The sequence below is a fragment of the Typha latifolia genome, chromosome 15, assembly GCF_019914945.1.
Source record: "Typha latifolia isolate L0001 chromosome 15, TyphaL0001v2, whole genome shotgun sequence".
Classification (NCBI taxonomy): domain Eukaryota; kingdom Viridiplantae; phylum Streptophyta; class Magnoliopsida; order Poales; family Typhaceae; genus Typha; species Typha latifolia.
Window position 1 is genome coordinate 7184832 of NC_133100.1, and position 16784 is coordinate 7201615.

Below are 16784 nucleotides of genomic sequence, written 5' to 3' on the forward strand. Positions count from 1 at the left end.
GGAGCCTTCATATTCTCGTTAATTTGGATATCTATGTATAAGGCATGTGGTTGTTTTGAATTTCAGATCTCATTATCTTTAGTTCTCTATCTTGTATATTTCTAGGTTCTAAAAATTACTTCTTGTTTTCTGCTACCTGATTATCTTTCAGCTTGCAGTGAGAAGTACATTCACAATACAAAGATCTAGGCTTCTTGCCTCCTTTAATTACTTAGGACAAGCACTCTAGCACTACATTCAGCCACATTTGAGAGTTGGATGGGACTAGGAAAGCTCAGGTAATAATCTAAACGCTATGTTGTTAATGAAATTATGCAAGCTCGACATCTGGTCAAACAAGTGAAAGAATGCACAATAAACTGTCCTAAACAAGAATCCATGATGCACTGCATCTGCATCTGCATCTGATACGATGTTAATCCTCATTGGCGTCCAATAATTAGATGCGTTAAATGTACTAGCTCTTTTTTTTTCTTGCTAATTACTTCAGAAAGGTTGGTTGCCACCATGATGTTTGATCTACTGAGAAATGAATGGACTTTTCTCATTATAAGAGCACTCAATTGAGCAAGTCAGTCTGAGCAACACTTTTCTCTATACTATGTGAATCAGTTGAGTTTCACATGAGAATTATGATCAAATAGTTGGAGTTAAAGTTCAGGAAATTCCAACAATTTCAAGGCTTGGCTCGAACGCTCAATTAAGCTCAGTATAAACGAACTTATTTGCATATAAAATTATTACTCAGTGGACATATTCTCCTCTACATGTAGGACATTACACGGAGTCACGAACAGAACAGTTTACATGTCAATTACTTGTAACTCCTATTAATGTTTTCATTATCAAGTCCATCATCATATTACAAGTCAAGAAAGAGAAGTGGATGTAACCATTCTAGATTTTTATTTTATTTTTTTGGTTGACATGAAGTTGTCGGTATTACGATGAAGTTTATTTTCTCTCTTTTGGTGCTATATTCTGGAGAGTGGCATTTCTCTTCCTCATTCCCAGTTCAACTATGGTCAAGTTCTGTTTCAAATTTTTTGTAGTCAAATGGAAGAGATTATCAGCAGAGACAAATGAATTTGTTCAATTTGGTATTGAATAATCAATAGTCAATTTATTATTTATACATCTGCATTTTGTACAATGTACATAAACAATCAAAGGATACATCCAAACATTAGTAAATGATATATGTCAGTTTCTGGAATGAGATATACTTTGCAGCTTGCTCAAACTTGACTATGTCATCAATTCGAGAAACAAAAAGTATCTAATATCATGAAATTCATGCAGTCTTGCTTCTTTCCACAACTCAGAATGGAGCCAAAAGCTACAAATTTCTGGAAAGCTTACTCCTTTTGATTTTGTCAAAGATCAGTTTGCACAAAGTCAAGCAAGGCTTCCATTCTCAGTCCTTTCTGGTTGTCTACTGCACAGCCTACATAAGTGGACCACATTGAACTACCTGATAATCTTGACCAAGCTTCAACAATTTTGAGCAAGTCCTGGTCATGATCCATTGAATTTTTCTTCAGGTATCTCTGCTTTCTCTTTCACCTCCTCATTTGACAAACATTCTACAAGAAAATAGTATAGATATGGCATCATCTTATACATTGATGGTGATAATTGTACAGTAAAGAGCGATATTCGAGCAACTGACACGTGTGATTGGATCTAATTTCTTTCCTAGGCAGAGAAAAAGAAATCTTTCTTAGGATTCTATTTTAAAGGGGAATACTATGGATGACCTTCTTATACTCCATCCATGAGCCCATGTGAGGAATCACATGATAACAGATGGGCATCCATGTGCATATAATGATCTAAAGCAAAAGGCCCTCTTTATAATGTAAACAATTCCAAAGACTTCCAATCTCATATCATATTAGATAGCTAATATAATTAAGAGAGATTAAGTTGCTTAATTAATAATATATTACTCATGATGGATTCCCTTATTAATTATTAGGTTGCTATATAGTCAGAAAGTGTGCTTGATGTTTTGTGATGGGCATTGTCTCATTGCCCATACTCTGCAGGTGAGAAAATTGTAACCAAAATTAATTTTCCTTTGGATCCTAAACTAGGTTGGTGAAAAACATTTAAGATAAAAAGTTTAGTATAATTAAAGCCAACTAAAACCCAACATGAAAATGATTTGTAGTTGTAAAGTTGATAATCTAAGTCATTATTGAGATGGCTATGTATTTTAGAATTAATGAGAATATAAAGACTTAATTACTCCCAAAAAATATAATATAGTTTGAAGATAGTAAGGGTATTTTGGTAATTTAATAACTTACTTGTGGTGAAAAATATACCGATTATAAATAATATGTATATTAGTTATATATATATATAAAACCCATGGAGTATTAATTAATATGTTATTAAAAATTATAGCATATAGTAGATTAATGCATAGATTAATGACATAATAGTAGTTAGTGAAGGTCCAAATGGGTTGGCGATGTGCCAAGTTTAACCATTCGTGCTAGGATTGCATTCAAATTAGGACCAAGACAAATGCATTATTTTAGGGGAAAAAACTAGTTTACTTTGTGGTGTTAAACATAATTAATTATTATTTTTTTGCATTTATACCCCTTAAAATCCTTATTCTTTTTTGCATAGGTATTCCTTAAGATAAGCCATAAAAAAAGAAGAAGAAATAACCTGATATTTTATCTATCTCAATGTAACCTATGAAATATTTGAATTGTACTCATGCTGACATGTAAATAAGAAACTTTGGAGGGATGTATATGAAAATAAGACCTTATAAATTGTTTTGGATTTTAAATTGTAAAAGAATAAAAATATTAGCCTTTAAGACCCAAAAAAGAAGAAGAAAAAGAATAGAAAACAATAGCATTTGACTTTGATTCATAGTAGCTGTACCACCGAGAAGAAAAAGATTTATATCTACATTTAATTGATTGAGGTGGTCGATTTAAGATGCTGAAAGATAATTAACAACTGATTGATTTAAACAAGGCTATTGTTTTCTTCTCCAATGGTCTATTAGGATGTCCATTCACAATTAAATACATCCTCTAATTAAACGAGAAAATAACAAATAACTCCCTATATTTTAACTATATTATAAATCATATTTTATTTTATTATTATTTACAAATAGAGTCCTGGTATTTTTTTAAACCCAGACTATCAAGTTAGCTTAATTATAAAATTAAATTAAATCTTCAATCAGTTTAGAGACAAATCAAAATATATAACAATAAAAAATAAGAAGGATCTGCACGTCAAAGTTAGTGATTTATTAATCCAATCCAAACTCGACCCAATTAAGAAGCAAATTACGAAATTATGGAATTAAATCGTAGAGATTTGATATGCCAATTATTCTTTACTATTTGGCAAAAAAATCCCATGCCCTCGGAATTCCCTCCCAAAAAGAGTCGCTTAAGAGTTAAGAGTTAAGACCGCGTGAAAATAAAGACTGGAATCGTTCTTTTCTTTGCAGAAAAAGGCCAATTAGAGCCGCCCGAGTGGCGGAGAAGTATAAGAATAATATAGAAAGTAAATATGCGATAAAATTTTTTAAGGGGTAAATTTAAGCAGAAAAGGGCTCAAAATTTTCACATATAACGTAGCGATCCATGCTTCTCCTCTGCCTTTTTAAACCCCTCCCTCCACGTCCGCCTTTTTCCACCGTCACCTCCTCCTCCTCGACGACGAGAAAAAGGCGCTGCTTTTAGGGGGTGGATCCTTCCCGAGATTTGGAGGGAGGAATTTGGTCCTCACTGCGCCGGGGGCTCTCGCAATCCGATCCCGGAGGTGCGTGTCTCTGATTCGTTTCGTTTTCTTGGATCTCGTTCGCATGTAGGATCACTTTCGCGTTCTTGATCGTTTTGGTTAGGTTATCCGGTGGCGGCTTGCGTCTATTGAGTTTCTTGATGGATTTAGGGGTTGAGTCGTTGGATTGGCGAAGAATTTGGGTTGTTTTTGGTGCAATTGCGGTTGTGTGGGATTTATAGACTCACAGTCAATTACACCGATTAGATCTTTATATTATGCTTCCATTTTTATCTGAATCTTTGCATTTAATAGACATTTTCCTAGCTAATATGTGGGAATTGGGATCTGTTATGTACTACCATTCCTCACCTATGTGTTTTCTATTGCAAGGAAGGAATTTTGCCTGTTGGAACAATTTTTTTATCTTATGTGAGGGTTTCATGATTCTTGATTTCTTTCTTCTGTTTTTTTTTTCCTTCATTTTAATAAGAGAGATTAGGTCAAATTATTGCAAAGAAGTAAGATGTAACAATCAATACGAACACAAGTGGATTTTTTTTTTAAAAGCTAGACCTGATTATTATATGTTCATTCAAGTACAGAGATAGTCTCAATATTCCTCTTAGACCTTTTGCACCATTTCGTGTGCATTGAAAAAAATGTTGATTTCTGTGATCTTGGAATTAGAATAGTGCTACTTAACTTTTTCTAAGAGATACTGGATATTGTCGCTTTCTGGTTCCAGGTCTTGCTAGGTGCCCTTCAAAGCTAGTGCTGCTTGACTTTTGTTGGCGGAGTTGGGCTTTCCAAGTAGCCAATACGTCGAGGAGGAGTAATCCATAGTTGTCATGGATTTGGGTTCAATGCTTTTCAAGCTCGCAAATGAGATTGATGTTGCCGGTCTTAGAATTTTTGGATGGCTTCTCACAGCTGGATCTTTTGGGCTGTTAGCAATTATCTATGCTTTTTCAAAATTGGAAAGACAGGCATCCCTTAACTGGATTAAAGCTGCGGCTAGAGAAAAGAAGAAAGTATGGAAGAAGTTAAAATGCCCAATTTCACGCCATACATGGACAAAAGACTATTTTCGTAATGGTCAGCCTTCCACATGTTGTGTTTGCTTATCTTCTCTTGACTCCCCACAAACCCCTGGCATAAAGAGCACGGATATCATTCCTTTTCATCGTTGCTCTGTATGCGGTGTTGCAGCTCATTTTCATTGTTCCCAATATGCCACAAAGGACTGCAAGTGTGTAGCACAAGCTGGTGCATCACAATTGCTGCACCATTGGTCAGAAAGATGGGCTGAACTGAATGATAACCCTGAGATGTCCTCCTTTTGCTATTACTGTGATGAACCGTGTGGTATACCTTTCCTTGGTGCTTCACCTGTATGGCATTGCTTATGGTGCCAGCGCCTGATACATGTTGATTGTCATGCCAAACTGTTGAAAGAGATAGGTAATATCTGTGACTTGGGTCCACTACAAAGACTCATTCTTTCTCCACTCTCTGTGAAAGAAGTAGATGGACAGGCAACTAGTGGAATGCTGAGTTCTATCAAGGAAAGCATCCTTACTTCATCAGTTAGGGGCCGTATTAGAAGGAGGCGTAGCCGCAATAAACTTATAAACAACCATTCTGCATTATATGGAGTTCCCAGTAGTAAAGTGCATCCAACTTTAGATGAAACACCAACCATTGTGTCTATACTTAAAGGATTTATTGGACTGTACAAGTCTAACGAGAAGAACATTGGAGTTTCTCAAGAGCAAGATAGTCATTTAGCAAGTCTTAAATTGAATGAAAATGCTTTTAAACAGAAAAATGGATGTGTCACTGTCAGTCAGGAGAAAAAGAAATATAGACTGGTGGATCTGCCGCAGGATGCTAGGCCACTTCTTGTTTTCATTAATGCCAAGAGTGGAGCACAGTATGGACCTTCTCTTAGAAGAAGATTGAACATGCTGTTGAATCCAGTGCAGGTCAGTGTTCATTTTGTTTAAGCTCATAGTTTATTTAAGAACTTCTCTTGCACCTGGTCATATAAGATATCACTCACATAGCTAGAATGTCTAACCTTGATCACCTATCTATCGTTCAAATGGTGAGCCTTGTTTAATGTTTGAAATTTGTTTGTTTAAGTAATTAGAAAAGTTTATTTTTTGTCATAAAGGAGATTAAAACAGAGTATTTTTTTGTGTTTTGTTTCATGCATTTGCGACTTAGTGAATCCTCTCATGATTCCACTCTGATCTTTAATGGCAAGAGTGATCCTACATTTAAATAAATTCAAATGGCCTGCTGTCTTCATATCAATCTTTGTTTATAGATAGATCTGCTTATTAGTGTTTTATGTAATAATTTTTTTTTAATATCATGGCAGAATAAGAGGTAATCAAATTCAGTAGATGCTATAGGTTTTCTAGAAAAACATATTTTGAAACTGACCTTGTGAAATTTATCCTTAGGTTTTTGAAATAAGTGCATCTGAGGGACCTGAAGTTGGACTGGAAATGTTCCATCATGTGAAATATTTCAGAGTTCTTGTTTGTGGTGGAGATGGAACTATAGCCTGGGTTCTTGATGCCATTGAAAGGCAAAACTTCGAATCTCCTCCCCCTGTAGCCATACTTCCTCTTGGAACAGGGAATGACTTGTCACGTGTTTTGCAATGGGGAGGAGGTTTGTCTTCTGTTGAAGGACAAGGTGGTTTGTGTGCACTGCTAAATGACATTGATCATGCAGCAGTCACAATGCTTGACCGCTGGAATGTTGCTATCAAAGAAAATAATGCAGAACAAGGTCAAGGAACAAAACAAGTGAAGTTCATGACCAATTATCTAGGTATGCTTTGTTCTCTACTGCCCACTTTCTTAGTCATTATTTACACAGTCCTTAGATCACATAAGATTCTCTGGAGTTCTTATGGCTTTGGTCTATCCAACCTATTCTTTATTAGGTGTTGGATGTGATGCAAAGGTTGCTTACGATTTTCATATGACTCGGGAAGAAAGGCCTGATAAGTTCTACAGCCAGGTATTGTTTATTTCCTTTTTCCTTCACTATGCACCTTCTTATAGTTGATGTACCATAGATCACTTATTATCTGACAATTTGTTCTGGTAATTTTGATTTTGATTTTGCTTTTGCTTTTAATTTACTACTAAAATTTTCTTTCAACTTCATCGTGGTTTTGAAAATACTAAAATGACCTTGCATATTTTATTTAGACAATTGTTTCATTGAAAAAGATGCTCTCATTTGCCACTTATTTTTGGTCCTTAGATCATACCTGCATTATGCACAAAAATATCAAGTGTAAAGAATTATCTTATAACATTTGAAGCAAGCATTTATCACAGTAAAGGTATTTCCTGGTAGGTTTCAATATATAAACAACACCTAGTCTACATGTCATTATCCACACACGAACAATGTATAATTTTATAATTAGGAATGCTCTGATCTACAGTTCGTCAACAAATTGCTATATGCTAAAGAAGGTGCCAAGGATATTGTTGACCGAACTTGTGCTGACTTACCATGGCATGTGAGCCTTGAAGTTGATGGTAATAACATCGAGATACCAGAGGTAAATTTGCACTCTCCTCTTCAATAGTCATTATCCCAAATTTTGGCTCCTTTTTGAGGTCTTGTCTTACTCTGTCACATCTTTATCAGAATGCCGAAGGCATACTTGTTCTAAATATTGGTAGTTACATGGGAGGCGTTGATCTTTGGCAAAATGACTATGATCATGATGATGACTTTCATCTGCAATCAATGCATGATAAAACACTTGAAGTTGTATGCATATCTGGAACATGGCATCTTGGAAAACTTCAGGTCTAGTTGCTCTTCTTTCTTTTATTCTCCTCACTCCATGAAATTGTAAATATCTGGAGGTGAAGTTACAAATGTTAATTTGCAATCATGAGTTGATCTTCGACTTTGACATATCATTTGGGTGGTTGTCAGGAATATTTATTTGTCTCTTGTCACGAGAGGAATGACAACTTTGCTCTGTGGTTGACAGGTAGGACTTTCACAGGCTCAAAGGCTGGCCCAAGGCAACGTTATAAGATTACACATCCGCTGCCCATTTCCTGTTCAGATCGACGGTGAACCATGGATCCAGCAACCTGGCTGTCTGGAAATAACGCATCATGGTCAGGTAGTCCTCTTTCTTAGAATCTACATGTGTCTGTTTATATCCTATCTTAGCGAAGATGTTAGTTCGCATGATGAAAGGATAGGCTAGGTATTATTCTCCTTCCTGTGGTTGGATGAATAAGCGTTCTACTTTTAGTTCCATTAGTTTTTATATATGAATCTGACATTGGAGTCTCCTATATCAGATGTTAAAATCAATGCAATTCTTGCAAGTATTAACTATCTTTTTTCTTTTCTATTCCTAATGAAGGATAAGAATGAAAGTTGTTCTGTTAAATGCTCCGAAAATGTAATGGATATGGCTAATGCTTTCCCTCTAATTTTATTTTGTTACTTTGACTAAGTTATAGTACACTTTTTATGCAAGATAGATGTGAATATAAAATGATGCTTTGCCTGGGTGCAGGTGTTCATGCTGAGAAAGGCATCCGAGGAGCCCACTGGGCATGCTGCTGCAATAATGACTGAAGTTCTTTTGAATGCAGAGTGCGATGGCGTCATTAATGCTGGTCAAAAAAGATTGCTTCTCGAGCAGATAGCACTCCGTCTGTCCTAATCCAACATTCAACTTTTGATTCACCGTATCATCCAATCTCTTAGCATTCTATCCCCTACAACATTTTACTTGTGACAAAGTATAAAAGAACAAAGAAGTCATCTTTTGGTGTTGAGAAGGTAACCTTCGGCTTAAAGGATATAGGCCTTCTGTCAGCCATATACAAAGGAGGAAGATGTGAAAAATTTCCTCTTAACATCTCAAACTTGGTTTGAATAGTTTCTAGGGCGATGAGAAACGACTCTGCAACAAAGCAGGATTTTGTAACCTGTAGAGAGCATTATATAGCTGCGAAGAAAATACTAATATATACAAGAAAATTCTCATTTTATCTTTTCTATTTGAAGGAATAAGCTACTATCCTTCTTTCTCTTTAGCAGTTCTTTTTTTCTAATCTTTCATTGTAACCTGTATATTTTATTTTTCTTGTGATTGGTATGAATGTGGTTGAAATTGGACTCTTAAATTTCATGGAGGTTTGCATTCAACAATCCCCACAATAATCCCCACAATGTTTATTGTTATCTATCACTTCTACTTGCCGTCCAATTGGTTCTTTGGTTGGTTTGATTGTAACTGTCATCCTAAACTTCTGATAAGAGATTCAATTCTGAAGATACCATAGCTTTTGGCTAGTTTTTTTTTTAATAAATTTATGTTTTCCTCTTCTTCTTTTGAAAATTGAGTCAGTATGGCTAGGAAATAAAGTTCCCTCATCATATTGGCAGGCTAATTTGACTTTCATAAGATGTCCCTAAGCAATTGCTCAACATTAAGTGGCCATATTTCTCTCAGAAACAAAACAAAAAAACTCATTAAGTAGTCATATTATTCTTCTATTAATTGTGTATACCACATGATCCACATCTACAGCAGCATCCAGCTCTTCTATATAATATATATATATATATATATATATATATATAATAACAAAAAAAAGAGAGTTGAAGAAGGCATCAAGAAGAAAAGAAAAATAAGAAGAAAAAGGATATTTTGGACCTTTTGAGATTGTCTGTTATGCAAAAATAATGATTGCAATGTTGAAAACATGGCTTTGTTCAGAAAAATAACATTGGAAGGAAGGCCTGCAATAGGCTTATGCCCTCCCTTGGTGAAATTAATATAGCTTGCTCTACCTCATGACATTTAAAGCTGTTTCAGTATGCTAAATTTGCTGACTCTTATGGTGGAATTTCCCTTAGGACATTGTTCTTGGAAAGTCAGATCCTTCTAGTGATTAGGAAAGTAATTAAAATCAGATCCTTTCAGTATACTACATTTTTATTTATATGACAGGTCAATTTTGTGAATTAATCCCACATAAGAACTGACAAAAGACAGTTAGGATGTAGATGGATTACGAAGTTTGCTAAATCCACCAAGACACACCAAAGGAAGAGCTTAACACATAGTGTTTATCTCAATGCAGCTTTGAAAATGATGAACACCAAAAAGAAAATCACAACATACAAAGATATATACAAGTACTTATCTAAGATGACATAATGAAGGCACAAGGACTACAATCCAGATCAGGAATGGAAAGAACTTATGCGATAACAGCAAAGGAAGTGCGTGGCCATATAAAACCACATTTGAATTCTGAATTACATCTTTAAAGTGAACATTTCTTCAGAGAGTAAAGAGGCCAAAAACAGTTGTTTTGCAATGGCAAGATTACTGTACTTTCAGTTGGTGATCTTGCTGGGTTGCCTTCTTCTTGCCACTGCAGAGAACTTTCAGTATGCTACCAGTGCTCTGCTTGTGCTGCAAGCCAATGCCCGCCTAGTGAAGCCTATCCTCACGAGGATGATACTTTGGTTGCTGGTGCACTGCAATCAGACTATGTTCCTATCGATGATCGTGGAGTTTATGCTGTTCCAAACATAGTAGGAGGTGAATCAGAGGATTACAATGCATATTTCGGTTGGCAATCTACCTCAGGATCCACCTCTGGCTTCCATAGGTAATTGTATCATTCTTATGACCAAGATAGAGAGCACAGATCTTATGACTATTACTCTCATGCATAGGTTTAGCAACTATATGGACAAATGCTCTGAAGGACAGAACTATCTATCTGTGGACAACAATGGTTTAGTCGGCCTTTGAGCACTGCATTCGCTTAACAGCCTGGCCCAGGCTGACTGGAAGTCGATCAACCCACCGCCACAGTTCAACCATCGAAGCTTCCACTTCTAGCTCAATGGGAGCACTGGCAAATGCTTGACTGTGATCGATGGATCAAACCCGTTTCAGCTCTTTGCTTTCAGATTTCACTACCATAAGGCCTTCTGCTGCTGTGGCCTCCACAATGAATGATCATTTCATCATTCAACAATATTGCCAATGATGATTCAAAGTTAGGAAATTGAGGCATAATAAAGCAGCTAAGATATTGCATTTTACAAATGCTCATTATGTAATAAGGATGATGGACCAGTGAAACCATTTCAGGAGGAAATTTCCTTAGTGATCTCAAAGACTTTTCATTCAAGCATTTCATCAAATAGGTTCCTAAACAATAAATGTGCCAACAAGAGTTTGGTGAACCAACAATGTCTAGCAGCAATTTCTCTCCCTAACTCTCTAACATTAATTATTTCATCTTTGAAAAACTCATTCCACATACTCATTGTGTAATAAAAATGGTACCAATGAGACCACTTACACAAGGAGTTTTCATAATGATCTCCATCACAGCATCACTTGTATTTCATGCATTCAGTCAAATAAGTCTCAAAACACTACATAATCATTCTATTCTCTCCCTCACTCCATACCATAAAAATCTAATCTTTCAACAACTTATTTCACATGACACTCCGATTCTTCTCAATAACTTAGGAATAGCCACTCTACCAAACTGAGCTCTTCATATGCTCCTCTAGGCTTTGGCCTCTGAGTAGAAAGTGAGGTAATACCAAGCCACAAATGCCAACCCAAGGACAAGAAGAGGGAGGAGGTAGTCAAAGAAGGTGTAGGATGGTTGATTGCTCTCTTGCATTCTCTTGGCTCTAGCTGCTTCTCCCAAATCCATTGTCTTCCGGCCTCCCTCACTCTTCGCCGTGTAACCCTCAATGGCGCCGATTAAATAATTCTCCATCATGCTGATGGCTGAGGTGCTGTGACCCACCTCCTCAAATGAATTGGTAGCATCTCCAGAAGCTTCAAAGTTCAAACCAAATGCAATGAAGCAAAACTAAGATTTAGGCATTGTGGTATTAACAATCATATACCAACTTTTGATGTTTAGTTATCCACATATAACATCCCCTAAAAAACTCATTTTAATCTAACAATCATGTAACAACTATAACAACAAGAACCAAGCAAATGCTAAATATATATTAAATTAAAGATTAAAGAAAAAGAACAGTGATACCTGAAGCTTGTAGGAGGGCATCCTCCCCTCCAGGATGATCTTCTAAGAAGGTGGTCACATCATAAACCTGAATTTAACATAAGGAGAACAACACAACAACAAATGTAGTTTAAAGGGCTTATTCAGAAAAAGGAAAAAATGGGGGAAACATTCCCAGACCTTGCCATGGATGACCACCCAGCAATCTTTCTTTGAGGTGTGGATGGAGACCTCAGATTGGGAGTATTTCTTGGAACCATGCATCTTTCGTTGCCAAATATGGGAAGAAAAATATGGGAGATGTAGCAAAGGAACCAAAGATATGGAAAGAGGTGAAGAGAAGCTGTGAATGAGTTATTTTATTTATTTATTTTTGATAAAGTGAGTGAAAGTGAAACATAGAAAGAGAGAGAGAGAGTCTGTTTTGAAGTTTGGTGTGTGGTTGGTGGAACTGGAAGAAATTTTATTTTTTTATTTTGGAGGTTGGTGGAAGATGTTGGAGTGGTGAGATTAAAAAAAAGAAAAAAAAAGGGTCATTAAATCATCATATGGGAAAGTAGATCTTTTGCAGAATCTAATTCAAGAAATCCTATTTGGCTGCCAAATCATTTTTAGTACTTAAAATCTTTATGAGTTTATGGTAAAAATCTTAGTGCAGACTATCTATACCCATCATTGTGAGTTTAAAACAAATAGAAATTTTAACCAAATTCAAAGAACAAAGAGAAAAACAAGTTGACCTTAAGAGAATCAAAGGGATAATCCGGGACTTCCTTCGGCTCCTAGATGGTTTTATTGGGTATAGACTTCTGCGTGTATAATTTATAATTACTTTTATCGGGTTCAAATCTGCCGACCCGACCCAAATTAATCTTTACCCGATCCATACCCAGTTCCCAGCCAGACGGGCGCAGGGATATCCATACCCAGTTCGTCACGAATCGAAGTAGAAGAAGTAGAAGTAGAAGTAGAGATGGCGTTGAGGCTTCCGATTTCTCGCTCTACGGCGACTTCCTTCTTCTCCTCCTCCATCAATTCCAGTCATTTTAAGCGTATGAATCCCTCCCTTTTTCTTTTATTACACCCATCTCCCTTCTTCCCTCTGATTCTTTCTTCTATTGTTTGGTTTCTGAGGTATTTTTCTCGAAATTTCCTTAGATTTGTTCTCTTTTATCACATTTACCATTTTGCACCCTTTTTTTTTCCTTTTATTTAGTGACATGGGTCGGCAGGGAATCTAATTGTCATCCAATCAGAACATTTGCGATAGCAAAATCTGAGAGAAATCAAGTGCCGAAGAAGTACGCTATCTTTGCTCTTTCTCTCTTTCCCTTGATGTTTCTTTTCAGTTCACCAGAAATTTGGGAAATCTCTTATGAGTGAATTAATGAAACCCTAAACCCTAGTGTGCTATGGAATTATAAAGTAGCAAACAGGAGATGGGACTGAAATGGCCTGACTTGGGATTGAGAATGGATTATGTGGGAGATTGTAATGTAGGACGCTAAGCAAGAAGAAATAGAGAACCATTTATTTGCCATTATATTGTCTACCGTAGTTGTTTATAATGCTAATCTAACTCCAAAGGTTATATCTTTTCTTCAGAAAGAAGAGATTGGATGAGGTATGCCTTGAAAGGTTTCAACAATATAGCCGAACCTATATCCAGTCATGGATTCTGCAAGGTTAGTTTTGTTAGATGCTGTTTTTGCATAGATATTTATGTATATATTAGTTTCTGCATGCATATTTCTATTTGAACATTGTGATTTTCCTTTTTTTTATGGCCTTTGTAGGCAAAGTTCTTGTGGATGGAAGAGTAGTAAGCAAAGCTGGAACTCCTGTATCTGATAAGTCAATTGTAGAGATAAATGCTGTAGTTCCAAAATATGTATGTAGGTGATGCTTCCCTATAAACGACCTATATTCATCAGTAAGAACTGTTTATAGGCTGTATAATTATCTGATCCATTTTCGTCAAATTCAGAGCAGGAAACAAGCTAGAGGCAGCTATCAAACAGTTTGATGTCGATGTTGTTGGAAAAGTAGCACTTGATTCAGGATTATCCACAGGTGGTTTTACTGATTGTTTACTTCAACATGGTGCATCATACGTTTATGGTGTTGATGTTGGCTATGGACAGGTTTGCGTACTTCTCCCAGTTCTTTTTCCAATAAATGGATCCTTATTGGAATTTGATATGTTGGAATTAATCAGATCTGATTGGATTGATCAAATCCAATTGGGAAATGGGAATATTTGTATTAGTAATATGTTTTGCCACCGTTTTGTGGAAAGTTGATTGGATGACTTCCCTTAAATTTGATCTGAAAAACAGCTTTGACGTTCTTCTATACTAACGAAAAGTATAAATTTACCTTATGAGCTTGGGGACATTCTCCAAACTCTGTTTACAGAAGATATAACTGGATCTCAAATGGAGGAAATATTGTTTCTTGAAATTTGATGCATAATTTCTGCCTTTATGGAAACTAGAGTTTCACGTCTTAATCCAGGAAACCCTGACTGATAATTTGATTAACCTACAATATTATGAGGCATTTCATTAAACTTGAAGAACCACTCTCTGGAAATGGAAATTGTATGTGACATCTGATATATGGCCTTTCGACTAACATTTCATTTGCTTTAATTGTGGTTGATTGCTGTGACATGGACTTCTTTCTTATCCAACATACATTGGTTTTGTAGGTGGCTGAAAAAATTCGCCGAGATGAGCATGTATGTATAATGGAGCGGACAAATTTAAGATATCTTTCGGAGTTGCCACAACTAGTTGACTTAGTTACCCTAGACTTATCATTCATTTCCATACTTATGGTATGTTTTCAATCATCAGCAGCTAAATTCTGTGCTGTTTCAGATTAGGACGCATTTCTGAATTTCTTATTGCTATTTGGTTCCCTAAGGTGCAATCAGTTTATTGTACTTTTTGGTTCTTCTGACTTATCATCTGCATGATTAGAATGAGATGTAAAAGAATTATTTGAATGCAACTTTCATCCGTACAATGTAGGTGATGCCTGCTGTAGTGAAAGTTATGAAGATGGAGTCTATATTGATAACATTGGTGAAGCCTCAGTTTGAGGCACGCAAATCCCAGGTTTGTCACTATGATGATCTTTAAATCATTGAAGGTTCACTTATAGCCTAAGATGCTAAACATAAATTAACTAATTCCTACTATGGGCTAATGTATGATTCACTTGTTATGCAAAGCCTTCTACTGCTCTAATCTTATTTTTGAACTCTAGTTCTGTTCTACCAAAGATGAAGTTAGAGGATTTTTATGTAGAGAGATGAAGATGTTCATTTGTTCTGATATAATTGTCTGATTCTGTCAATGAAGGTTATCATTGAATAAATTACATCTTTTCTTGTCTTTTCAGGTAGGAGGTGGTGGGATTGTGAGAGACCCTCAGGTGCACCAAGAAGTATGTATTTGCCTCATTTTATGTTGGTTACTTACTGGTATCCATGTCCTTGTTGCTTTAATTTTTCTGTTTAATCACCTTTTAGGCTTTAGTAATATGTATTAATACTTGATCCCTTATAGTCATTCTATCTTTATTGATATCATCAGATGTAGCCAACTTTATGCAATACAACTAAGTGACTCCAGGGGTAGGATTGTTTACTAGATAGCTCTGGATTTGTGTAGCTGGTAAATTAACCAGACTTGTCCTATTAGAATAATAGGGTGATGAATTCTACTTCAGAGATCCCATTGTTGTATCTGGGGATTATTGCTAATAAATCTGTTAGTCCTCTTTTGTCCTTGACACATGGATGGAATCATTACAATTTACAGATCAACGAAAACCTGCTTGCCTCCCAACCCATCAGGTTCTTTTTTAATTGGGAAACTTTTAGCATTTAAATGAACCTCCATTTCAGCTTGTGAGGTTGAAGGGTGATATGAACGCTGCCACACCTTTCCTAGGCAAAGCATCTTTCCAGTCTAGAAAACCACATCACCTTCTATTTGATACTACCTTTAATTATATTACTGCATTTTTTCGTAGAGGTTCTGCAAGAGTTAACTGAAATGGCATACATTTCTATTCTGAACTTCTTTCATGTGATTGCATTCTTAACTTGTAAGTTGCTGTAAGTTATAGATGCATAGGAATTCTTGTATAATGATGCCAATTTGAAGCAATGCAATTTGAGTAATTTCTTGCTATGCTAATACTATAAAAAGTAATTGTTGTGTGTAAAAAAGAATTTTTACCATTCTATCAGTAGCTTACGATATAATTTGAGTACTGCCTACAGGTTCTTGACAGGATAATTAAGGGTGTAGAAGAATTTGGATTCTGCAGTAAAGGGTGGATAGAATCACCAATAAAGGGGGCAGAGGGAAATACCGAATTTCTCGTTTGCTTTCAGAGAACACCAAAGGCAACATGATGCTGCACTGGTAGTAGATTTTGGCTGGTTCATCTCTAAGATGGCATAGCACCTAACCTTTAGACTGCAAGATGACCATTACACTGGAAGGGCTGGAACTGTGGAACCAAGTGCATTTAGCACCATCATTTACAGGTGCAAATCATTGCCAATTGTCACAATTTGGAAAAATAGCTTTAGATAAATGTCGCATGTACAAGAAGACAGTTTTTTCTTCTCTCCTTTTTAAATGTTCGGTGATTTATTATGTGATCACAGTTAATGCAGAGATGTGTCCATCTGCAGATTCCTGATTGAATTTGACAAAAACTTATGCTGATATTTTCATTGGAAAGGAAATACAAGCAGGCAACTAGGGAATCATTTTGTATCTGTTTCATTTTGGTTGTCTTAGTTCTGATGACTGAGTTAGGTTGTCATCCCAGTCTTCTAATACAAGTATATATATGTACATGATACATGACAACAATTGTCAAATA

The 16784-nt window shown here is 36.0% G+C and overlaps 3 protein-coding genes across 3 annotated transcripts; 2 read left to right on the forward strand and 1 right to left on the reverse strand.

The window, feature by feature from the left end:
* Positions 1–3685: 3685 nt before the first annotated feature.
* On the forward strand, positions 3686–8997 carry LOC140802399 (diacylglycerol kinase 2). Its single transcript, XM_073157914.1, has 8 exons — positions 3686–3813; positions 4520–5759; positions 6246–6621; positions 6737–6813; positions 7250–7369; positions 7459–7623; positions 7814–7951; positions 8357–8997. The coding sequence occupies exons 2-8, from the start codon at positions 4623–4625 to the stop codon at positions 8504–8506; spliced, it is 2163 nt and encodes a 720-aa protein (XP_073014015.1). The 5' UTR covers positions 3686–3813; positions 4520–4622; the 3' UTR covers positions 8507–8997.
* A 2188-nt stretch (positions 8998–11185) lies between these two features.
* LOC140801843 (uncharacterized) lies at positions 11186–12630 on the reverse strand. The gene is made up of 3 exons (XM_073157179.1): positions 12051–12630; positions 11892–11958; positions 11186–11674 (listed from the first exon to the last, which is right to left on the reverse strand). Exons 1-3 carry the CDS (start codon positions 12132–12134, stop codon positions 11394–11396), a joined length of 432 nt encoding a protein of 143 aa, XP_073013280.1. The 5' UTR covers positions 12135–12630; the 3' UTR covers positions 11186–11393.
* Positions 12631–12771: 141 nt separating this feature from the next.
* On the forward strand, positions 12772–16675 carry LOC140801844 (uncharacterized). The gene is made up of 9 exons (XM_073157180.1): positions 12772–12922; positions 13087–13171; positions 13476–13555; positions 13667–13769; positions 13858–14014; positions 14584–14712; positions 14909–14995; positions 15282–15326; positions 16171–16675. The coding sequence occupies exons 1-9, from the start codon at positions 12844–12846 to the stop codon at positions 16303–16305; spliced, it is 900 nt and encodes a 299-aa protein (XP_073013281.1). The 5' UTR covers positions 12772–12843; the 3' UTR covers positions 16306–16675.
* The last annotated feature ends 109 nt before the right edge of the window (positions 16676–16784 follow it).